We start from the raw sequence: 23034 nt of genomic DNA on the forward strand, positions 1-23034 counted from the left end.
ATGTTGACTAACAGCCGACCTTCGCATCACGGCCGGAGTAATTTTAGTGCGTATATAAGATAGCTTTATTTATTGACAATTTACAATTTATGACATGCCAGAAAGCAAGCTACAGAAGCCACAAATCATGCCGTGTGGTGTTTGTGTGCTGATTCATCTCTTCCTGGCTATGGACCAGATGACCACATATATCGCATTCGTACACAGGGAACTCGTAGTGTCTCTCTGGAGAAACTCAAACCGATATGACAGTGACGAAGTAATTGTTCTTGCTGTTTAACAACTGCATATTTAGGCTGCAATAAAGGTATGATTAAGAAGTGATGTAGCGAAGTAGAGTCCAAAATGTTTAGGACTTGTATATCTTATCCAGCGTTTGCCGATGGGTGGGATGCTCTACTATAATGTGTAATGATGGAATATGAAGGAAGTGGTGTTTTTTGAGTTGGAATGCGCAGGAGTGGATGGGAGTGAAGGAGAGACGATGACAAAGGGGAACCGTTTATATATGTGAGTTTTAGGAATGAGACCTCGACAAATATGGACAGATGCAATGCGAGGCGCTGAGAGTGTGGGGATGAGCAGCGGAGCATAGAAAAGTGGAAGAGATCGGTAAGGGGCTGAGCCTGGTCCACCAAATGGAAGAAAAAAGAGGCTTGTTTAATAACCTGCATGTGGCTAAGCACCACAAATTGAATATCATCGGACAGCAAAACTGAATTTGCGTTAATTATTTGTTAACCTTCAGAGAATACGGTAGTTATGAGCTTTATGGAATGAATAAATGGAAATTTCGCTGAGGAGAAAAAAGGAGGATGGGCCGTTCCGGCCACAAAGTTTATATAGGTGGGATTTGGATCTGCACATGGTGGCGAAGGCATGGGTTGCCGAATGTCAACATATTTACATTCCTGCACAAGCGCGCACATCGCACCTTGACTCACAATACATGCCATTTAGTCAATGTATGACTGTAGCCACGGATAAATATGAATTCTACTACCGACTGCCCGGTGTCATAATCCACATGTATTTAATGCTGGATATCAGCTCATTAGTCGACAATAGTGACTTCATATTTGCAGGAATATTATAGCATGTGCTTGATGCTATTTATATACACACAATTATTTGTCAAACTATAAAACGAAAAAGTAGCTCGCGTCACGATAAGCGGCTTGGACCTTTCCCTATTCAGCGATCGTAATAGTCATGGCCAAACGCACGACAGTGCTCTACCATCTCCGTCTCGGTTGCGCAGGTGTACAAGCAGCCGTAACATATCCACTGTGCAGCGGAAGCAGACAGGCCTACAGAGCGCCCTAGAAGCAATGATGAAAACCAGTATTGCGCATTACACAAAAGTCCTCGTAGTTGTAAGTGTGCAGGAAAGAAATGGATGAACTGTGGAAGACAAATAGTAATTGAAGCCGTGGATAGTGAGAGTTGGGCTCAGCACGGGCAGACAGTTGCTTATATAGTTTCAGAGTGCCGTTGGCTAATTGTGCTGGGCTGGCTGTATTGTCACTATGGTCGATGGCTTGTCATTAAACGTCACTGTCCCCAGATAGGGTGCATCGACCAGTAGGAGGTGTGCGGGTTTGCCAAGCATGCATACTGTGATGCAATTGTTTTTCGGGAACAATCATGTTTGATTCTCTGGCATATGTGTTCCATCCTACTGCTGTGTTTATAAATATGGCACGTAGCGCCAATATTGCTTTTGTGATTTTTAACTTCATATAGAATTTCAAAACTAAAAAAGAAAAGGGGAAAAAGAAAAACTAAAAATGCCTGCGCACTGCCCTTTTTGAAGATTTCGCTGCTGTGCGATATCTGGGTGCATCAGCGAAACCAGGGCAACAAGCTGTGGTTGTAGTGGTCACAGGGTCCTGCTAGATATCTCCATTGGTTCACCGTGAGAGCTGCTTTTGTTGTCGGTTGACTTGACAATTGGCATGGCGTCATCATGATGGTCATCATCGACCGCACAACAGTACTAAAAGCCAAGCACATGCAGATGGCAGTACCTCTACTTGATTGGCTTTTGACAATCGGAAGATGAATCAGTGCTTCCCACATGTTTCCGAGACCACAGCTACTGAGAATCTGGAGAGGGAAAGTCCAAGCATTGATTTAACTACCACACTAGTCCATGACAAGAAATATATACCCAGCTAATGTCAACACGCACATTTGTAGACGCCCTATTCCTACTCTTAGACTAGGTTCCCGAATACAGCATAGTGAGCCAATATATTAGCATTTAAACGCCATACTCATTATTCCCAGCAGTATAGCAACGCTCAAGTATATAGAGATCATTATTGCAGTAATAATCGCAATGAAGTCAACAGAACTGTACTACAGAGCAGCCAAACCGAAAACATACTATCTGATTATAGTATAATTGATGTATATGTTAGTATACGGGTACTACCAAATGCTGTTGCCATGGATTGAGCTGATATTCGAAGTAGAAGGTAAAATCCACAGCCTTTTATTTTGACAAGCTCTAGAACATCACTAGCCCCAGACAACTTCAAAAAAGGTACTGCTATACTCCCCAACCCACGCATACAATGTTCAAATGTTTGCAGGCAGTTGTTAGCAAGGTAAAAACCTAAGCTCGGTGATGTGATCGTGGTGCATCAGCAGCCCAATACATCGCAGTACGCATAGTTCCTCTCGCTTGCGCAGTGATAAAAGCACATCAATGAATCCTGATAAGGTCTCTTCGGATCTATCTGTAGGGCTTCATTTCATACATTGATATTCAATACTACTAGATCTACTACTAGTTAGATTCCTTAGTTCGCTGGTTAATTGGATGAATTACGGGTACTGCTATATCAAGTTTTGGTTAACTGGATTCAGGAAGGTTGGAATGCTACACTTCTTCCCAGCCGCTATGACACGTTATCAGTGATTGCATAAGCATATCCATGGGCATCAGCTATTGTATATCCACATGCACTGCACTTGCATTCAAGTATATCATAAAGTCGGTTTAGGAGACATGCTGGATGGATAAGCGAAGAATAACGGTGTGTGCTGCTAGAGATGCGCATATTTTATTGTTGAACTGACAACTAATAAACAAGAAAAGGAATGCGGTGCAAATGCCTGTGCAGTTCGACATGCGTTATATACCGTCCTTCGCACTACCAAACATCGCTTCTGTTTCTGAGCACCGACCAATTGTTCTAATGTGTATACAAAAAACCACATTGCACCAGTGCATGAATAGGGATAATGACAAATATTATACTCAAGGTCTACTAGATTCATACAAGAACTAATCTACTTGAAGTTGATATCGTCTGACTCAAAGCGAGCACCAGCCTTATTGCCCTTGAATGCGGACGATGGATTGGACAGGATTCGCTCAATCTCTTCGGCTAAGGCCGAACGAACTGCAGTCTTGGCAAAAGTACCAAAGAATGAGCTGGAGGTATCGCCAGCTGCCAGCTGAACATCCTCAGCACTGTCGTCGCCATCGCCGTCGCCGCCCAGATTCCTGGCCTTGGAAATCAGACGACGTGCAACCGATGCCTCCTCAGGGAACACTTTGACCTTGACGTTCTTCAGCAGATCCGCCGTGAAAGCGCCCTTCTTGTACACAGCACCCTTCAAAACACCATCCTTGATGGTCTCAGCATCCGGGTCAGTGCCACTCGCAACGACCTTGATGTCGACTGGCGATTCCTCTTGGGCTTTGTCCACAGAGTCAAAGAGACCCGCTGCCACTGCCTTATGCCGCACGCTATTGATGAGCCTCTGTGAGTAGAATTCGGCAAGCTTCGTGGCAATGTCGGTGCGTGCCTCGAAACCCATCTGCGCGCTTGCCTCGATGGCTCGCGTGAAACTGCCCAGCTCGTCAACAAGTCCGTTCTGTAGAGCCTGGACACCAGTAAACACCCGGCCACGGGCGACATCCTCGACCTGGTCGCTGCTGTATCCACGGCCCTTGGCAACGCGGCTCTTAAAGTCGTCGTAGATGATGTCGATGGTGCGGCGGTAGCGCTCGAGTGCCGCGCCTTCTGGCTCGCGGAAAATCGAATCAGACTTGTTGTCAACAGTGTATAGCTCCTCGACATTGGTGCCAATAAACTCCAGCAGCTTCTTAGTTACCACTGGCCGCATTGATGCAACGCCAATGCTGCCAGTGATTGTTCCTGGGCTGGCAAAAATGCGCTTGCACGACGTCGAAGCGTAGTAGGCTCCAGATGCAGAGACGTTGCCGTAGGATGCAACCACAGGCTTGCCAAACTTGTCCTGCACATAGTCGACATAGGCGCCAATAGTGTCGCTGGCAATCACATCGCCGCCGCCCGAGTCGATACGCAGGACGATAGCCGAGACTGTCGGGTCCTTGGCAGCGTCAAGTAGAGACTGGCAAACGGCCTTGGCACCGCGCGGACCAAACCGCTCGATTCCGCCCAGTAAGTAGACCACGCCGACAGTCACAGGCTGGTCTGATTCCAGGAGCTTCAGGGCCGAGGCCATCGCAGCCTTGTCGCTGGATATCAGCATGCTCTTTGCGAGTTCCTTTGTCGACCCGCTTTCATCATAGGCGCCGCCACTCATCTCATTGGTCTCAATCTCAAGACGCCGCGCATCCGCATAGGTGTTGATTAGAGTAAGCTTACGTGGACCAACAATGGAAGCCACGTCGTACGTGTAGCCTAGCGCCGAGACCAGACCCGACCCCAGGGCATCGGGGGCGATAATCGGGCCCTCTTCCATGGCCTTGCGGACAATGTCCTGAGCCTTAATGTGCGTGTCCTTGCACTGGCTCAGAATGCTCGAGCCACGCGATGTCGCAATGTCGTCGATAATGGTGTCATTGAGCGAGTTTAGCAAGTCCATCATGTTTTCGCGGTGCTTCTCGGGCATTGACGACTGGGAATAAGGGGCCACCACGCTCTTATATTCCTTGCGCGCCTCGACGTGCATCTTGAGCCCAATCTTGTCCAGCAGGTCTTTGAAGTACATCTGTGTGCCCGACAGACCCGTCAGCGGCAGCTGGCCAGTGGGCTGGACGATGATGTCGCTAAATGCCGACGCCAGGTAGTAGGTGAGCTGGTCGTCAAACGAGTCAGTATAAAAGTACGTGCGGCCGCTGCCTGCCCCCAGCTGCTGCTCCTTCTTGGCTCTAAACTGCTCAAGCGCCTGGCGCAGCTCCTGGACTTGGGCAACGCCTAGCCCAGTGCCGGTAGAGTTTGTCTGCTCGTTGGAGTCTGGGGCTGGTCCCAGCTTGACCACCAGCCCCTTGATGCGTGGGTCGTCCGCGGCCATCTCCAGGGCCATCAGCGCCCGCAGCATGCTCATTTCGTCGTTCTTTCCAGAGAGTTTGCGGAGGAACCGGCTGAGCCAGCTCAGCTCGAATGACATGGGCTCAGGGGCTTCGATAATGGAGCCCTCATGGATGCGCCAGGCAAGCATTGTGCCGTCGATGATTGGTGCACGATCCAGCCGGTTGCGCTGCCGTTGCTGTCGCCTGTAAACAAAGTATGCAAGACCAGCCGCAAACAACGTCGTTTTCTTGTACCTCCACATAATGCGTGCTGAGCGCTTCAGCAGGCCTGCCTTTGTTGAATTCGGCGAGCTGGCTTGTTGTTGTTGTTGTTCCTGATTCATAATTCTCTAAATTCAATAGAAGAAATGGGGTTGACGAAGAACGGGTAGTGTTGTGACGATGCAAGTTTACAACAGTCTTGGCAGTTTAAGCCTGCATACATTATTGCAACACCAGCTGCCCTGAAATGAGCCGCCCAAGCCGAGCCGTAATAATGAGGATATTTTGACAACGCCCATTTATCAGAATGCGCCTACATTCTGGTTTCCCTTTTCCGCATATATTTTTGTTGTCTTCTTCCAAACGCGGAATAGTGCGAGCACCATGGCAATGGGGAGGGTCAGCATGCCTGCTGCCGCGCTTGATTTCTGCTTAAAAGCACCGTTCTTGGAACGTGGCAGTCGACCACATCAAGTTTTTTTTCCACAGCCTGCAGCACATCCTTCATCTCACTACCTCAACTTTCGACAGCTAATATATCTCTAAACCATGACTGTGCTACTTGATGTTGCGGACATCATGCTCAAGCCAGTGCACTGGCTCGTCTTCTACCCAACGCAGAAGGCGCTCCAGTTTGGCATATACCGTGCCAACAATATCGGCGCCAAAAAGAAGCACGCCAAAACATTGGCAAAGGATCCGCGCTCGTCGCTGGATATCTACAACCCGATTCTGCAGCACTCGGCCACCGAGCTGGCACGCATGATTCGCACCGGTGAGGTCACGTCGAGGCAGGTTGTCGCAGCCTATATTGAGCGAATCAAACAGGTCAACCCTCTGGTCAACGGGCTGGTTGCAGACAGATTTGACAAGGCCATCGAGGATGCCGAGGCTGTTGACAAGCTGGTTGCCACTGGTGACTTGTCAGCCTTCGATTCGCAACCGTTCCTGGGTGTGCCAATCACCATCAAGGAGTCCATTGCTGTCGAAGGACTTCCAAACACATATGGCCTTTCCTGGCGTCAGAAGCGAGAGCCTGTGTCCTGTGTCACATCCAAGCCTGTCCAAAACATAATCGATGCCGGCTTCATCATCCTTGGCGTGACCAATACCCCGACGCTCTCCACGACTGTCGAGAGCGACAACGCCATTTATGGCCGCACCCTGAACCCATACAACTTTTCTCTGACGCCCGGCGGCAGCTCGAGCGGCGAGGGTGCACTTCTTGGATCCGGTGCTTCACCGGTCGGAATCGCCACCGATATTGGTGGCAGCATTCCGATCCCGTCGCTTTTCTGCGGAGTCTTTGGACACCGGCCTACTGCCGGAATGATTCCACATGACCCGACAACGTACCCCGAGCTGCAGTCTGACAACGCCCGAAGCTGCTTCACCAAGGGTGTCATGTGCCGCTATGCTGAAGATATTGCGCCGACTTTGTCGATTCTTGCATCTCAGGAAATAGGAGATCCGTCAACAGTTGATTTCAGCGAGCTCAGCGTTATTATTATGCCAGAGGGACTCGGTAACAGCCTTGTGACTCCTAGAGTCAGCAAAGAGCTGCGCGATGCAGTTGTCCGCGCTGGAAAATTCCTTGGCGGCAGCAAGGTCAAGAGAATCAAGCCATTTGTTAACCCCCTAACTACCGCCTTCAAATTCCTGCCAGTTATCCGCGATGGTGAGGTACCGGTCCCTGTCACCTTGGCTGGTGAAGATCAGCCACCAGTCAGTACTTCCCGTGAGGCCCTTCGTATTTTGGGTGGCAAGTCACAGTATTCGCCTGGACCGCTCATGTTCGCCGTTTCAGGGAAGCTGTTGGGCGGCAAATACGCGGATGTCACCGAATACTGGGCCAAACTGAAGCAACAGCTCGATGAGCTGCTCGGCGAGAACGGTATTCTTATTATGCCGCCGCAGCCTAAGCCGGCACAGCGCCATGGATGGAGTCTAACCCACACCGTGTGGGTTGGCTACACTGCCATTTTCAATGCCCTTGGCTACCCTGTCACTCACGCCCCAATGGGCCTGAACAAGAAGGGAATTCCTATTGGTGTAATGGTGGTTGCGCGCAAGAACCAGGATATCCGTACCATTGCAGCAGCGGTGAAGCTCCAAGAAGGTTTTGGCGGCTGGGTGCCGCCTACAAGACTAGGTGTGCCGGTGTAAGCAGCAAGCGTCTGCTTGGGGACGTGCCATTGTTCGACAATTCCATTGTAAAGATGCTGTAATCAATTGGTATTTAATGCAGTACTAGCAACCACCTTCAATATGCAGCATGCAGTGTTTGGCCCACATAGAGGTGAGCCCACATTCCAAGAGGCTATACTCCACGTGCCGATCTGTTTAGCCATTGGCTGCAAGACGAGACACCAGTGCTGATCTGGACCTGACCGATTAGCCGCTGATTAGCATCTTTTTATAGACTAAAAATGAGCCAGCCGGTCTGATCCCAATGATCACCATGATACATGTTGGCCAGCGAGCCAATAAACTTTAGTTGCCCTGATGAAGGCTATCACCTAGCCTGACTACGCACTGGGCTTAGCTAGTTGATGCAACAGCCAAGCGGCTGCTGAGCCAATGTTTACGACACCCAATTCAAACCACAGGCGACACCATGCCTTGCAAAGCAGCAGTGTTTTGTAATACTCTGCACGTTTGATTGCGTTTCAGGGGAGAACAACACCACATATTTCCATTTGGGCTGACGATTGTCGTTACTAAATTTTCTGTTGTTGACGTAAAAACCTTTGCGATCTGCCACGTTCAAATACAAGTGCGAGTGTAAGAAACGGACTCCTTAGGATCGCAGCCAACATCTATATTTTTCGCCTTTAGGGATAGCATGGGATTGGCCCTCCCTCAGTGCATGCGGTTTTTATAAGCACTGTCGAAGGCTCGCATGACCCCGACGTCCATGAACATGTCCACTGATAAAGCTTTGCTGCTTTTGTAGACTTCTCTGGACAATGAGTGTGCGGCTCCAGCATATATGCCTTGGCTTACATCACCCTGGTCAGGTCCAACTGGGTAACAGCCCTTCCTTCGGTTCTATTGCCCTTCTATACAAAAATTCTGCCTATTGGTGTGGTTGGCAATCGCCCATGAGCCAGAAAATTGTTATCAAGGAACAAATTGCACTGAGCAATTTGTAATCTACCCATTCAGCTCCCCAAACCTGATTGACGGACGATCGGACCATACGTCGAGCAGGAATTCACAAGCTTTTACATGGATTTTGGACGGAGTTCAAAGTAGCTTCAGGCGAAATCCAGCTTGGGCGTCACCTTTGGACCCACCCTGTCTGCTTCACCTGGTGCCAGCACTGCTTCACCTGGCGCCAGCACTGTTTGCTTACAGTTACCCCTCATTTTTATTATAGTATTATTTTTCACCTATTGCATCATGAACAATCCTCAGCATGTCTTTGAAAAGCGGGCGCCGTATTACATGGATAAGGAGATGATAGAGAACCAGACCAGGCCATTCATCCCGCGCGATCCTGTTGGCCTGTCCGACCGCATCATCTTTGGTATTGGTCTCGCGCTGTACTCGTTGGCTGGGCTAATGACGCTGTATGCATGGCTAAATCGCAGCTATCCCCCGCTACGTGCCAAAAATCTTCCGCTGGCGACTATGATGTGGGTCGGAGCATTCGGATGGTTCATTGGCTCGGTGGTTAGCAATGGGCTTGTTGAGATTGAGGGGGTGTGGCGACACTGCATTCTCCCAGCGGTTTGGATCCGCATCGGGTTTGGATACACATTTACGTGCTCAAGCCTGTTCCGGGTTTACCTGCTGGACCGCATCTTTGTTCAGCGGCGTTCGGCACACGGCGTGCGGTTCCATCTGCCTATATTTCTGTTTATCCTTGTGGTTCTTTTGTTCTGCATCATCAGCACCGTACTTCCCAACTACATGACCGTCATTTATCTTGACAAGTTCAAGTCCTGTCACTATGTCGCCCCATACCGCTTCGTGTGTCTGGGCATCGTTGCCTCGCTATGGTCGGTTGTTGCCGTTCTGGTGTGGCGCATTCGCAATATCCATACTGCATTCAACGAACGGTTCGAGACTGTTGCCATTGCTGCCATGGCTTTGTCGACAGACATAGAGATGATTGTTGTGCACATTGTGTACCTGCACTACGCACAGAGCCGTGCCGTCAGGTCAATGGCAGTCATGTTTGATTTGACCATGGGATGCACCGCAAGCTTTATTCTGCTAGTGTATCCAGTCTACCAGTGCATCTTCCACCGCGAAGAGTACCTCCAAAAGTGGCTACTCAAGCTGTCTCTTGACGGATTGCACAAGGAGTACTTGGATGAGACGCATCACGTAACAAACACCACAGACTACGCCGAGGTCCGTGAACAGTCAACAACACGTTTGACCAGCGGGAATACCGAAAAGACTTGTGCTCAGGCCGGAAACGGCGACACTATTGGCATGGGCCAGGTTGCTTATAGGGAATATGCGCAGCCGCCGTTCAATCCGTTCCCTCATCCAGACGAAGGAGGGGGCTCGCGTATCATTCTGTAGTTAGTGAATGGCGTTTCCAATAAACTATGACTAGAATCAATTATCGGCCAGCTGGTGTCGAGCCGCCGCTGGTTCCGCATGCACCATTTGTCCACAGTCCAAGCTGCCTCGGTGGCATCTTGAATACAACTCAGAATTGAGCATTACACTGGGGTGCCTAGACGGCGGAGAATGTAGTTACACAAACTATATTCCTCCATCGTTACATCCAGGGATTTGCCTTAAAAGACTAAATCGAACACAAACAGTAACCCCTCAGCTATACTTGGGACAGCGGTGGTATACTAGCGGCTAAACAAACATTTCGAATCGCCTCCGAGATCGTGTTGCAGAGATTTGCCGGACATTTATGAGCACTGCTCTCGATATGCAGATCGGGTTACTGGTGCATCCGTGTTCATAGCCGTGATTAGACTGCATGGAGTTCTAATCACGGCTGAGCGGACATTGTCCAGAAGAACTAGGTGCTTGGACCTCTGTGAACGGATAGGTTCAAATGGTTACTACGGAGGTGAATATAAACAGACTTACCACAGTCGATATCTCTAAAGTATTCTCTCTAGCCAACGATATTCCCTTGCACTGGCCTGGACAGACACAAGTGACCAAGAGGCACCATTTGATCTATGCAAACAATTCGCAGATAAGCTCCGAAATAAAGGGTTTGGCATATTAGCCGCAGGCCAGCACTGGGAGCATGAATCAGACGACCACCGGGTCCATTGGCAAAACTGCATGAATTATTGCGATCGTTGCGATGTCCTTTCGATGCGGTTGTGTTATTTCTCCGGGTTGAGCCTGGCCAGTGATCGGGGATGGCATGAACACAAGCCAATGCGGTACTTTCTCCACTGGCTACTCCTCCCCAAAATAAACCCGCCTTTGTGCTATAGCAACAAGCTTGCAAAGCTGCCATACGCCCCTGTGCCCAGGTGCGTTGTGGAACAAACATGTAAGAGCGAAGCTAGGCATGGATGACAAAGGGGCAAGAGTGATAGCAAGCACCCCTTTCTACAACCCTTGCCGCCTCAGAGTATAAAAAGTATCCTGCCGTCGCCCAGGGCTCATTGCGCCCTATTCAGCTTACGCACCATTGAATTTTTCTCTATATACCTGTCCATTGTCATATGCACAGTAGTTGGACAATGAACCACAATTACTCTATACCCCAGTACCTGCTTGAGCGCGGCGACAATGCGCGCGAGTACCGCCGAAGACGCTCTAGCTTCTCGCGGAGCAGCATCTCCTCAGACTCACCACCACCCACGTCCTCGGGCCAGCCAAAGGACCTGCTTCTCACGCTAGATGATGAGCGGTCGCTGCCCACCGCGGACGAGCTGCAGTCTTTTGACATCGAGTCATTCTCAATGTCCTCGCATCCGTCTAACGGCAGCATGCCAAACAAAAGGAGCACTGTGATGAGCAGCACGCCATCCATGTACTACAGCACGCCGACCGAGGTCAGCAAGCTGATCTCTCCTGAGGAGTTCATTCGTGTGCAGCGGCCCCGCAACGCATCGATTACCGCCGGCCAGCGGTTCGGCATCGCCAAGCCAAAAATCATTAATTTCTAGACTCGACCTTCCAAACCTGTATTCTAATTCCAAACCTTCGACAGAAAATGATGTTTCTGAATACCTTCTTAAATGGTGTCTTGCTCCGTGTTCTCGGGTATTTGTTGTTTTAGGTTAGAGCAAATAGCACACATATATCTCCACTAGCCTAAGGCAAAGGTGAATCAGCTAAACCCAGAGGAAAAGAAACATAGCAGCAGGTGGAGATGTGCGGGGAAAAGAATTGCTTTCAAACTGCTCCACATTATCGTCTCTGACTACAGCATGTTTGGACCTGCTTTTGCCGCAGGTGCGGAGGAGTGCGGTATATAAACGCTGTCTGGTGCAGCCAAAAAGAGGGTATACCTGCCGAGTGGTTTCCGTGCCTCCTTAATATCCTCACAGCACCTCAATTCTACTACAATGGATTGCATTCCGTCGTCATCATATATCTCGGTCCCTTACCGTTCAATTTCCGAGACTTCACCGAGCCAGGTAAGCCTGGGGACGCGTCTACGTAGATCGCTAGTGTCGAGATGGTCTTCGGTCGGTTCACCCACGCGCGTGCGGCGACCATCTGGATGCGAATCAGGAGATTTAGTGGGCCCACGCCAGGTGCCCACCTCGAAGCAGTCTGTCAGAACCCTCAAACTGTGCCGGGCCGCACACCACAAGGAAGAATTGCACGGACTGCCGGCTCTTAACACACTCGGAATCAGCAGCCCGTTTGAGATTCCCCAATTCACAGATTACAAGACCCCCGAGAGTATGCGGTCAGCAAACACGTATGTTGGCAGCATCCGCATTGTAGATGTTATTGGCACAGTGTCAGTTGCACATCTCTCGGCGACATCTGGGTACCGCCTGGCCAAACCTCGGCTTGTAAAGGCGCAGGCTATCTATTTATAAACACGCATACACATGTATGCGCACCTCTTCTTGAGCTCCGTTTTCTAATGCGTGGCGCTGTCAGCAATTTGAACCCATCGCTTTTAGTTGCCGTCGTCGCAAAAAAATGTTGAGAGAACAACCGCCATGGATTGTCTGGGAAAGGGCCAATATGTACTAAAGCGGATGCTCTTGAATCAAATATTTTGTTCACGGCAAAAGAAGTGATTCTAGGAACAACAAGGGGTGACTAAAGTTAGTAGCTGGGGAGCAGAGGCGGGCCAGCCCGAAAACTCGAGCCGAAGCACGCGGTGTTTATGCTTCTCTCACCCCCGAATTGATACTGGGCGGCATTTGTTTCCGTTTCATCACCATTATATTTGAGTCTACACATGCGACAGGCAAGAGAAGGTTGTTTGCCTCAGTGTGGGTGGCCAGGACAGAGCCCCAGTGTTGTTTGCATGCTTCTCTCGGTAACTGCTCTCTTCGCGTATGCAGATGCTCTTTTCTCCCTTCCTCAGGAGCCATATAAAGGGTGTGGGTACGCCGCCCTTCCTTGCCTTTCCCCTGAAGAGCCGACCAATAACCTATCCTACATACCACCCCTCCTTGCCCTCCCTATTTCCTACCCTCTCATTTCTATCCGTGTAGTTGATCTTCCGCTGGTACAGCATGCCGTCTGTAATCGACAGTTCTTGCCCAGAATTCCTCGTGTCACGCGGGTTGACCGTCCAGTCCGACAGATACCGGCGCAGCGACAGCACCCGGCGCCTCCGCACCTTCAACCAAACGATTAGCCGCAGGCGGCCAGCGCTCCCGTCGTTCGAGAACCCCAGCGAGCCCCACCGTCCAGAGCTAAAAATAAGCCAGCGAATAGCCTCTACCACGCCTCCTCTGGCCGAAGTCATTGATGAGCTCCTGAAGATCCTCAATGGCGATGGGTCCAAGTGAGAAGAAAACGGTGCTAAATAACTGTTCCACAAAACCTCATTACAAGTAATAATACATTCCTTTAGCAGACTGGTCTCGCTACGTCTCCCGCAGGCTTGCTTTTCTGCCAGGGCATGCTGCGCAAGATCCGCCGAATGCCTAACTGAACGAGGTTGGGTTACCTTTTTATCGAAAATCCCCTGCGGGTGGGCGTGAAATGGTTGCACCTGTGAAACAATCACGATCCCGCCTCTGGGCGTAGGGGCAAAGAACAAAACCAAGATGGGCGAGTGCTCGACAGCAAGAAGAGGCCAGGGTTCCTTTCGCCTGACCAAGCGATCTCGTGTTAAGCGTGGGTCCAAGCCAAAGCAGCAGGGCCTGTTACAGTAGCACCAACGGCCGACAATTTTTTTCGAGTAATAACTTTTGTTTTGGTTTTCGGCTTGCCGCGTCCGCAGGCGGGGCTCCAAAGATTGCAGCTGCCTACTGCTAAGCAGCCAGCAGAAGGGAATCCCAGAGCATCTCGCTCGTTGCTCCGGCTAAAGAGTATACCGTCTACTTTACCCCTCTTTCGCTGAAAATAGTGCCCCTGGCAGGATAAGAAAAGTAGCTCTGTGGCCAGGACCCGTCTTTGTAAATCTTGTATGCACAAGGCGTTTAGCCTAGACGCAGGACGTGTGCGAATAGTAGCGCGCAGGATGGAGTGCTATCACCGCGACAAAAATAAATAGCACCGTGGCGTGCGTCCGGCGCTCAATTTGGTCTAACGCTGGGTGCGAGCGATCGAGAATGACGCACGTATTCTGCAGTGGCAGGTCCAACAAAGAACCTTTATATGGAAAGGAAGACGCTGGCTGACTGGACACAATGCGGCATCCAGTCCAAAAATAGACCCGTCCAAGCAGCCCACAAGCGGGTTGGCAAAATTTTCTCTAATTCTGGCCTGCGCTGCAGGCTTAGGTGCCAGGCATGTCAGCGGGTGCTTGTATAAAAGCAACCGGCGCAGGGCCAAGGTTACCTAGAGGGCAGCTTTTTGTTTGGAACACATACCACCCTCTTCTCCCCCTTTTTATCTTGCAACATCTAGTCTTACCTCCTGCTACACAACTATTAATTTCCTTTACATAATGAACATGAGCGCAGCCATCCCCGATTACATTCTGAGCTCCGGCCTGGTTGCTCAGCGGACACGGTGCCGTGTGCTTTCGCGGCACACAAGCACGAGGTCCCATATGACCGCCTCCACAGTTGGCTCGGACCAAGAAATCGACGTGCCGTTGCCAGAGGCAGTGGAGGATTCCGAGATCAAGTCGGTCCTGCGCTTCGTCACTTCGGCGCAGAGCGCGTGGCCCCAGGATCTGCGGTTCGATGTTCCTCGGATCATCAATTTTTGAGCACCGCTTTTTCGCACACCCACCATCCTAATTAGCCTGATACGCTCCTGCCGGGGGGTTAGACCAGCGGGTCCTTCTGCCCAGAAAAAAGCAAGCCCGTCCAAAATCGCATTCCTGTACAGTACTTCTTCACTTGAACCTTATCACAATATACACATTTCATTCATTTGCCCATTCTCCCAGCTTAACAACCCAGCGCGTCTGCACCAGCGACAAAATATAAAAACAAGTTTATTTTTAACAAAGGAGGAAATAAGACATGGCAGACGGTTTTGTCCGCCGTATTACAGATAACAACAGACCAATTTGTGTTCATGGCTGCGACATGTGCAGAGACAATGGCGGGAACTGAACAAGTCTCGGCGCAGCCCGCTGTGTGGCGAACTCTGCAGCAATGTCAATGGCCTGGGCGCCGTTGTGGATAACACAATCCTTGCCAACGTACTCAACGTGGGCATCAGAGAAGCGCGGGTTTATCGATGCGCGCGATGGCGTAGGGGAGGCGGGCGGAGTTGCCATTGCCCGGACCTTGCACGACATTGGCCGCCCGACGCCAGCCGATCCGGGCAGCAGCAGCTTCAGCGGAATTGGCACAGAGGCCCGTGACTTGTTGCGCCGCATCGCCATCGTCATTGACCCCATTGTGCTTGGCCGCTGTGCTGTTTCGTCTGGCGTCGGGATCCGCTGGAACGTCATTGATGTGGGCGATGTCATGTAGGTTGGGCTGGTCGGCTGCGAGTGATCAGGCTGGTACGGCTTGGTCGCCTCAAACATGCGCTGCATCAGCATGAGGCTGCGCCGCCGCCGCCTGAGCCGCGATGTCTGCGCAGACATGCCCTGCAGAAGAACCAGATCCCGATATATCTCGGACTCAGGCACCCGATATTCGTAATCGTCAACAAGGCTGTCAGTCATTGTTGCATGTGTAGCAAATTAAAAATATAGCGTTGTACCAACGAAGACCTAGATGGTAGAGCAGGAGAGAAGGGGTGTGAGGATTGAGCAGTGGAGATGGACGAGAGGACAAGGCGGGGAATTTTGTTGCTGAGAAATAAGAAAAAGTACAGAAATAGTAGTGGTTTGCGATATGAAAGTTAATTAGGAGAGTGGGCTGGGGCTGTTGTACAGAGGACGGTTTTAGCAAGGGGCGGGTTGGGCGCGGGACAGCCTATTTATCCCCCAGGGCAGACCGCTGACTTTTTTTTTTTTTTCTCTCGCTGGCCAGGTTCTCGAGCAAACACAAAAAAGCAGCTGCGCTTGGGGTTTCCGTGGCTGGGCTGCTCCGCTCGCCCACCCTCAGCAGGCATCCAGGGCTAGGAATTGGTTGGAGTTGGGATTGCGGAATAAGGCAATCGAGTCGCATTTGGATTTGCGAGGTCGGTCCATCTCTTTCGCGCTCCTCATTTCCTTTGCATCGAATGGTTGCACACAACATGAACGATATCAGAGTAGCAGCAGCGAACATGCGCCGGTGTTTATTTGGATACACGAGATGGCAGCCAGCTGGAGGTAAATTAGATGGCATGCATGGCACGCCACCCCTCGCTCCTTTGACAACAACGACGAGCGAGCAAGTCATATGGTGCGCGTCGGTGGGCGCTTTATTTTCTTATTTTCGGGCAGAGAGAAGAGATGGGAAAAATGTTGGTGCAGTTGGGGGAGCGAACGCTTGTTCGCCTGGTGCGAGTGGCAAAGCCACCCTCAATGTAGCCCGATATGTCGAGACTACATACCCCATTGTTGTTGTGGTGTCGCGGGCTCTGGGCGATTGTCTGCAACAGAGCATTTTTAGAGAAATATCCGTTCCACCGTGGCAGACGTGACCCTTCCGCCGGGCACATACTTGGTGGCTATTGTCAGGCTGACGGCAGGCCAAACCGCATTGCGTCGCAAGAAATTAATTGGGTGCTGCATTAATTGCCTGGGTCATGGACCGCTGTTGCCGGCAAAAGGCAGACAAAAGAAAGGGAATGTGGTTCCCATGTGCCTGTGATGTCTACATTCCCTCATACCCTGTCCGCGTGCAGCACACCGGGGAATGCAGCATGTGCCTTGCCATATCCGACAAGCCAAACGGACTTGTATTCTAAAAATAAAGCCAAAATGCGACTATCGAGATTGTGAGCGCAAACAGCCTGTCGGGTTCCCCCCGAGCCGGGATATCACTCTGGGACGATGATGATATTTTTGCGTGCATGCCGGGCTGGCTTCACGGGCGGCTGTTTTTGCTGCTGCTGTGGTGGGGCGACACCAGGTGCGGGCTTGGGCTCAGTTTTCTCGGCTGATTCTTCTTGTCTGGTCGCTGCGTGTGCCGTCTGGTCGCTCACCTGGTCCGGTGCAGGATTTCCGGCATCGCTCGCTGGCAGCTGATCAGGCAGCGGTGCAGGAAATTCAGGCACAGCACCCTCGGTGAACAGCGGCTCCTGACCAGTCTCGGCAGCCTGGGCATTGTTGGCAAGAGTCACCTGCTCAGTATTGTCGGCAGCAGATGGGAAAATGTGCGCCTTGAGCTGCGGACTGACCTTGTCCAGACGGTCCCATGACGCAGTCCACAATGGGCTTGACTCGCGGTCCGTGCCGAATAGCCCCATTGTGTCGAGAACAAGCACACAGTTCTTGATATTCTCTTCCGCCAGCTCCGCCAGCACCCCCAGGTGTCCACGCCGCGGTCCGGGCTGTGTCCGTCGCAGATGCCTGAGTGGTCGAATCGCCGCGCGGCGACAGCCTCGAGCTCGCCAGGTTGCTGGTGTGGATATATGTGCCCAGAACACCGACCAATCGCAGCCATACCTGGTCAAGCGGCAGCACTGCTGCTTCACTGCCAGTGCCTTGGTCGACAGCATGCTCTGCGGTACTGCGCGGTGACCCTGGGGCTGCCCCCTCAGTACCCGCAAGCTGCTGTAGACCAGCAGCGTTGTGCAAAAAGTACATTGCCAGCATGGAAATGCAGCGGGCGTGCGTGTCCTCCATCGCCTGGTCCGCTAGCAGATCCGGCCGGAGCAGCGTGTCCATGAGCGGAAGCAGGATGCGGTGGAACGTCGCGGCAGCCCAGGCAGCATCTGGGTCGGAATGCGCCGAGATGGCCCGCTGGACATTGGTGCATGCCAGATGGCGGATGTCGCGGTGTGCTGTGCACGCATACGCAGCCATTGAGTTCATAGCAGCAATCCACATGGCCATTGGGGTCATTTTGCCCGGCGTCCTGCCAAGCGGCAGCACCGACGCATGCGATGTGACCGAATGCTCGCCAAAAGCGTGCTGGTGGGATGCAGACGCCATATGCGGCGAAGCTGCCATACTGGGCGACATTGCTGCATTGGTGGTCTTTGGCTGCGTCCTCGCAGTCTCCTGCATGTCGTACAGCAGCGCCACAAGCTTCATCGCAACATCGGCTGCCGAAAGCTGCTGGGATGTCTCGCCTGATGGCTTAGCTGCCATGGACGAAATCAGCTCACGATCGGCAGGCATAAACGCAGACAGGATGTCCAGCACATCAGCAAAGTACACTGATAGCTCGACAGCCCCGCTTCTGATCAGAATCACAATCTCAACCAGCACTGACAGCGCCTGGCGGTTGATATCCGAGGTGCTGCTATTGGTGCGCGCAACGCGCTTGATTAGCTGCCGCACAATCTCCCAGCTCGTCGAGCCTGCAATTAGGGCATGCCCATCAGTATCAACGAGCTTCGCAATACCAGTCACCAGCTCTGGTACGACGCTGTCGAATGTCGCGTCCTGGGCATCGCGCAGCAGCCCGATACACCGGAGAATGCGCTCAACAACATCCATCAGTGGCGTCCCGTTGGCCTCCTGCTTGGTGCTCAGATCGAGTGCACTGATGGCCATACGCAGAAGCCCGCTGACAAGCCGCTCCAGCGCAAAATGGTATAACGTGTCGGATGCCTCAAGCGTGCGCTGCAGTGGCTGCTCGATGCACGACCAGACAAGTGGCGCCCGCGCAGGCGACTTTTCGACCAAAGCGACAACTGCCTCAAAGAAGAACACCGAAGCTGGCGAGTAGTTTATCTCGATCTCGTCCGCCACGGCGCCACCGGTTGGGTCATTGCGCCCAGGCGACCCCGCAGCTGCTGGCTTCTCTCCACCAGACTTGGCCGTGTCATCGATGGGCGTGCCTGGTGGCGTGGGCAGCGGCTGCGGGAATAAATCAGGACATGGCCGACAGCAGGGCCGGCAGCGACGATTCGGGAATCCGTGAAAAGTCGACAAGCCTATCGACCGCAGTGGCCTGGACTGCGAGCTTGCTGCGGCGGACCAGCTCAACCAGCACCTCGGGCTGCTCGCGCCAACGCCACCGGAGCTCGCGACGCGGGCCCATGGTCTGCGCCTGGTCATTGGGTCCCGCACCGCCCAAGAACGATGTCAAGGCCGAGAACAGACCGCCTGTAGGCTGCGCTGCCTGGTGCGCACCGGCTCTGCTGGACTGCCTCGCGCGCATGCGCTCCTTGGCAGCATCCCTGGCCAGTACTGTAGAGATGCGCGGAACCCACATATTGCCGACAAGCAGGTCGCCAATGCCAAGCAGATCGTGCGGCAGCAGATCAGCATCGATGACTATGCGCTCAATCTCCAAGATATCTGCCCACCCTTGCTCGCCAATCTCGGTCGGCCACAGCGCCGCAAACTCAAACAGCGATACCAGCGCGATCTGGCCACGGATAGTCCTTGCCAAATTCTAGAGCGACATGCGTCAGCTGCCAATCCTTATCCTCTTGCTCGCGCAGCCTGGCCACCTGCTCCGAGCCAGCAAACCCTTCAGCAATGGTACCGATGGCTGATGCTGGCGACTCAGGATCGACAATGGCAAAGCGACCATTGGCCTGGGTCAGCACCTGCGGTGCCATCAGATCGCTATGCAATGAGGGATCGAGGAGACCGGTCAGCTGCGCCATCAGTCGCAGAGACTCGTCGACGCAGGCGCCTAGCCTGTAGTGCGCGGCGCTGGCCACCAAAGCATGTAATCCCGACAAGGCGAGGCGCAGTGTGTGGTCGCTGGAGAAGTGTGACAGAATGCGAGCCAAGGCACGCAGCAGTCCGCGGCCAGGTAGCTGCAAGCACACCGCGGTCGTACTGGGCCGTGCGGCCACGCGTAGTCACCCACGGCCCCACAGTCGAGTCATCCGAGGATATTTCACGCCACGCATAGTCAAAGCCGGCCTCGCCCTCGTGCTCTTCGGGGAAGATGATCTCGCGGTCGCGGATCGCATTGTAGACGTCGGTCAGGAACCCGGTGCGGAAATCCTGCCCATCGTTGACACCGCGCAGGTTCCGCGCAAAGTCCTCGAAGCGCATGCGGTTCTTGACCTTCACCGAGTGCTGGTCGACGTTGAGCATAATCACAGCGTACGACAGAATAAATCCCGCGTCCTTGTTGGCCACGTCTGCTGGGTCGCTGGCTGAGTATGCTGCAGCAAACGTCTCCATGATCCGCTCGATCTGCTGCGACTCGCCAGGCAGTCTGAATGTGCCCAGCATGCTGCGCAGAGCCTCGTCGAGCCGGCGACCTGAAAAGTCAAACAATTGGATGTATGACTGCAACACCTCCAGGTTCGATGGCTTGGCCAGGAACTCGCCCAGCAGCTTCTTGTCAAGCGTCGGCGTCTCCCGCAAGGAATCGTGCCAGCTGCTGCGACAACTCGGTGCTGTTATCGGGCGGCAGAACGCCGACCTTTTGCAGGTATGCGATCCCGTCCTTGGGCTTCTCGTTGAAAAGCTGCGCAGCGCGCGTCATGGTTTCCTTGTGCTTCTTGCGGTCCTGCAGCTGCGCCATGCTCAGCGGAATGTCAGCTGCAGATTCGTAGCATGCGGTCTGCTCGCGGTAAGCACCCTGGATATCCGCTGGTTTGCCGCAGCCTTCATCAGCACCAGCAGGAAGGCCAAGCAGCTGCGCCCACTTTCCATGCGGCGGCTTAACACCAGCCCGATTGGCGATACGGATCAGGAAGAACAGCATGATATCCAAGAACGCCTCGTCCTCAGAGTCATCGGGGCTCTCGGGCCAAGGAACAGCGCGCTGGGTGAACAAAGGAGATCAAAAAGTCAAACATATTGCCGCGCTGCATATCGCAGTCATAATTGACCCACAGGTCCGGTAATCAGCGACTCGTCTCCAGTCAGTAGATGATGCAGGCCCTCGAGCAGCTGGCGACGCGTCTCGTGCATCGCAATGCGGCCACGGACACCCTTGCGCAGCGAGGTCTCCTTGTAGAGCTCGACTTCCTGGTCAAAAGACAGCGGATATTCGTTCTCAAGCAACTGGCGACATTGGAGGCAAGGCCTGGCGCTGGTGGCTGCACTTCAGGTGCGCTGAATGTGCTAACTGAGCTGCGACGATGTGTCTTCTCAGTATGTGGCTGTTTAGATGCTGTCTCCGAGATCCCCAGGCCGACATCGTCCTCGCGTTTGCTCTCTGCCATGACACGCGCCTTGGACTGTCCGCCGCTGTGGTCCAGCACCAAGCTTGGGCGTAGCACGGCCAGATCCAGGAGTCGCTGTCCCACCATTCCGCAAATTCGCCCGGCTGCCTTGGCGCTCAATCACTGGTGGCGACATGATGCGGACCAAATGTCTGGCACAAAAACAGTTCCAGATGCCCTTGGTATCGCGTCTATGCGAAGCAAACAGCAGAAAAAGCACACGCAGCGCCGGTGCAATCAATACTGACTGGTCGCGCTGGAGGACAAGCAGCAAATAGTGGCTCAGGTCGCCCAGAGTCAGCTCACGCAGCGTCGCAAAGGTTGCCATGGCTCCCCCAGCCGTCTGGAATGCCACCTGCAGCGTATTGAGCGCCAGCAGCCGCATCGAGTCTGTGTACTGCAGATCGCGTGGGTTCACAAGCGTGACTAGCACACGGTACAGTTCGCGGATCGCTGGCAGCGAGAAGCTGGTAAGCGCGAGCTCTTCAGCGGCAGCTGTCAGATCAGGCGCAGAGTCAGCACGCACGACCGGATCCTCAGCGCTTTCGCTTCCGTTTTCATCTTCGTTCTCAGGTTCATGGATCGACACAGGAGCCGATGTCGCTGGTGGGTTGGAGGGGCCTGTCGACTCGCTGCTTCGTGCGGTCTGTGTTGACCAGCATAGCTGACGCGGAGGGCATGATCATGGCCAAATCCTCAGCCTCAGTACGGCTCTCCTCGCCCTTTGCCCTCCTGCTCATTAACATCGCCCAGCATAGTGTTGAGCTTGCCAAATACAAACGTAACCAGCGTAAATAGCGTTGATTCGGCAGCCTTGCGCAGCATCTCACTGAGGCGCATCTGGCAGCTCATGCTCAGCACCGTCTCCATGATCTCGCACACAACGACGTCAGTCAGATGGTGGCCGCCAGGACTCAGGCACAACGGCACTGAGCACATTCAGGATCTGCATCAATACAGCCTCGTCAGATGCTGCATCGGTTGCCTCGAACCGACACTGCGTTACCGCACGAGCTAGCTCCAGGAACACGGGCGCTGCTGCCGAGCGGCCAAAGTCAATGATCCCGTGGGCCAGAAACCGCTGCACGCTGACCAGAGTGCAGCGCGTAATTGGCCCGGTTGTCTCTGCGTCGCGAATCACCAGCAGGAACGGATCGAGCAACTGCTGCGGGTCCATGGTGCGCGGATCCGACACTGCCATTGATTGCCTCGCGCAAGAGCAGGAACGACTCGAGCATCATGATCCGGCTAACTGCATATGCATCGTCTTCGCTGTCGTCGTCCCTGGCTCCAAATGCCGCCATGCCAATGCTTGCGCCAGCCTTGCCGAAGCTGCGTCGGCTGTTAAATTCGTCCATGTACTGCTTGATTTTGGCGCTGGTCCATACTGTGCTGTCCGTGCCCGGGGCAGAGGGTGGTTCTAGCTTTGACTTGTGTAGGGCCTGGTGGAGCCCGGGCCAGCGGCTGCCGCCGACCCATCAGGGCGCCGATACCATCACGCTCAACCACTTCAGCCCACAGCGCATTCTTGCGTAGCTCCCGCACAACCGTGTCTATTTCGGCCTCAACCAGCAGCCGCCAGGCATCTGTCGACAATGCAGCAGTCATCCTTCAGTATGAGAGAAATATATGGAAAATAGTGTATGGTAGTGGAATTAGGACTAGAAAACAAGTGGTGATGCTGCCTAGCTGGAAAACGAGTCGGGTCTGCTGCCAGCAGCAGGGCGTCTGCGAGATGCATGTGTCGTGAGTTAATGGCGTGGCCCAATCAT

At 53.0% G+C, this 23034-nt stretch overlaps 8 protein-coding genes across 8 annotated transcripts; 5 read left to right on the forward strand and 3 right to left on the reverse strand.

Moving 5' to 3' along the window:
- Nucleotides 1–3250: 3250 nt before the first annotated feature.
- DL89DRAFT_321962 (uncharacterized protein) lies at nt 3251–5643 on the reverse strand (the record flags this gene model as incomplete). Its single annotated transcript, XM_040891314.1, has 1 exon — nt 3251–5643. One exon carries the CDS (start codon nt 5641–5643, stop codon nt 3304–3306), a length of 2340 nt encoding a protein of 779 aa, XP_040744054.1. The 3' UTR covers nt 3251–3303.
- A 251-nt stretch (nt 5644–5894) lies between these two features.
- DL89DRAFT_266688 (amidase signature enzyme) lies at nt 5895–8005 on the forward strand. The gene has a single exon (XM_040887181.1). It carries the CDS (start codon nt 6071–6073, stop codon nt 7685–7687), a length of 1617 nt encoding a protein of 538 aa, XP_040744055.1. The 5' UTR covers nt 5895–6070; the 3' UTR covers nt 7688–8005.
- A 916-nt stretch (nt 8006–8921) lies between these two features.
- Nucleotides 8922–10084, forward strand: DL89DRAFT_321964 (uncharacterized protein). The gene has a single exon (XM_040891315.1). It carries the CDS (start codon nt 8927–8929, stop codon nt 10061–10063), a length of 1137 nt encoding a protein of 378 aa, XP_040744056.1. The 5' UTR covers nt 8922–8926; the 3' UTR covers nt 10064–10084.
- Nucleotides 10085–11098: 1014 nt separating this feature from the next.
- Nucleotides 11099–11637, forward strand: DL89DRAFT_321965 (uncharacterized protein; the record flags this gene model as incomplete). Its single annotated transcript, XM_040891316.1, has 1 exon — nt 11099–11637. Exon 1 carries the CDS (start codon nt 11191–11193, stop codon nt 11635–11637), a length of 447 nt encoding a protein of 148 aa, XP_040744057.1. The 5' UTR covers nt 11099–11190.
- A 356-nt stretch (nt 11638–11993) lies between these two features.
- On the forward strand, nt 11994–13455 carry DL89DRAFT_321966 (uncharacterized protein; the record flags this gene model as incomplete). The annotated part of the gene is made up of 5 exons (XM_040891317.1): nt 11994–12072; nt 12138–12248; nt 12292–12498; nt 13240–13351; nt 13409–13455. The coding sequence occupies exons 1-5, from the start codon at nt 12040–12042 to the stop codon at nt 13453–13455; spliced, it is 510 nt and encodes a 169-aa protein (XP_040744058.1). The 5' UTR covers nt 11994–12039.
- Nucleotides 13456–14561: 1106 nt separating this feature from the next.
- On the forward strand, nt 14562–14828 carry DL89DRAFT_292154 (uncharacterized protein; the record flags this gene model as incomplete). Its single annotated transcript, XM_040890264.1, has 2 exons — nt 14562–14626; nt 14660–14828. The coding sequence occupies 2 exons, from the start codon at nt 14562–14564 to the stop codon at nt 14826–14828; spliced, it is 234 nt and encodes a 77-aa protein (XP_040744059.1).
- A 215-nt stretch (nt 14829–15043) lies between these two features.
- DL89DRAFT_266690 (uncharacterized protein) lies at nt 15044–15955 on the reverse strand. The gene has a single exon (XM_040887182.1). It carries the CDS (start codon nt 15741–15743, stop codon nt 15141–15143), a length of 603 nt encoding a protein of 200 aa, XP_040744060.1. The 5' UTR covers nt 15744–15955; the 3' UTR covers nt 15044–15140.
- A 762-nt stretch (nt 15956–16717) lies between these two features.
- On the reverse strand, nt 16718–22922 carry DL89DRAFT_266691 (uncharacterized protein). Its single transcript, XM_040887183.1, has 19 exons — nt 22782–22922; nt 22456–22726; nt 22185–22427; nt 22007–22135; nt 21919–21984; nt 21302–21890; nt 21143–21255; nt 20931–21101; nt 20509–20859; nt 19873–20447; nt 19532–19838; nt 19054–19494; nt 18816–18980; nt 18774–18794; nt 18284–18752; nt 18201–18259; nt 18052–18176; nt 17551–18030; nt 16718–17522 (listed from the first exon to the last, which is right to left on the reverse strand). Exons 1-19 carry the CDS (start codon nt 22868–22870, stop codon nt 16991–16993), a joined length of 5196 nt encoding a protein of 1731 aa, XP_040744061.1. The 5' UTR covers nt 22871–22922; the 3' UTR covers nt 16718–16990.
- Nucleotides 22923–23034: the final 112 nt, after the last annotated feature.

Source organism: Linderina pennispora (assembly GCF_002104995.1).
Source record: "Linderina pennispora strain ATCC 12442 chromosome Unknown DL89scaffold_5, whole genome shotgun sequence".
Taxonomy (NCBI): Eukaryota; Fungi; Kickxellomycota; class Kickxellomycetes; order Kickxellales; family Kickxellaceae; genus Linderina; species Linderina pennispora.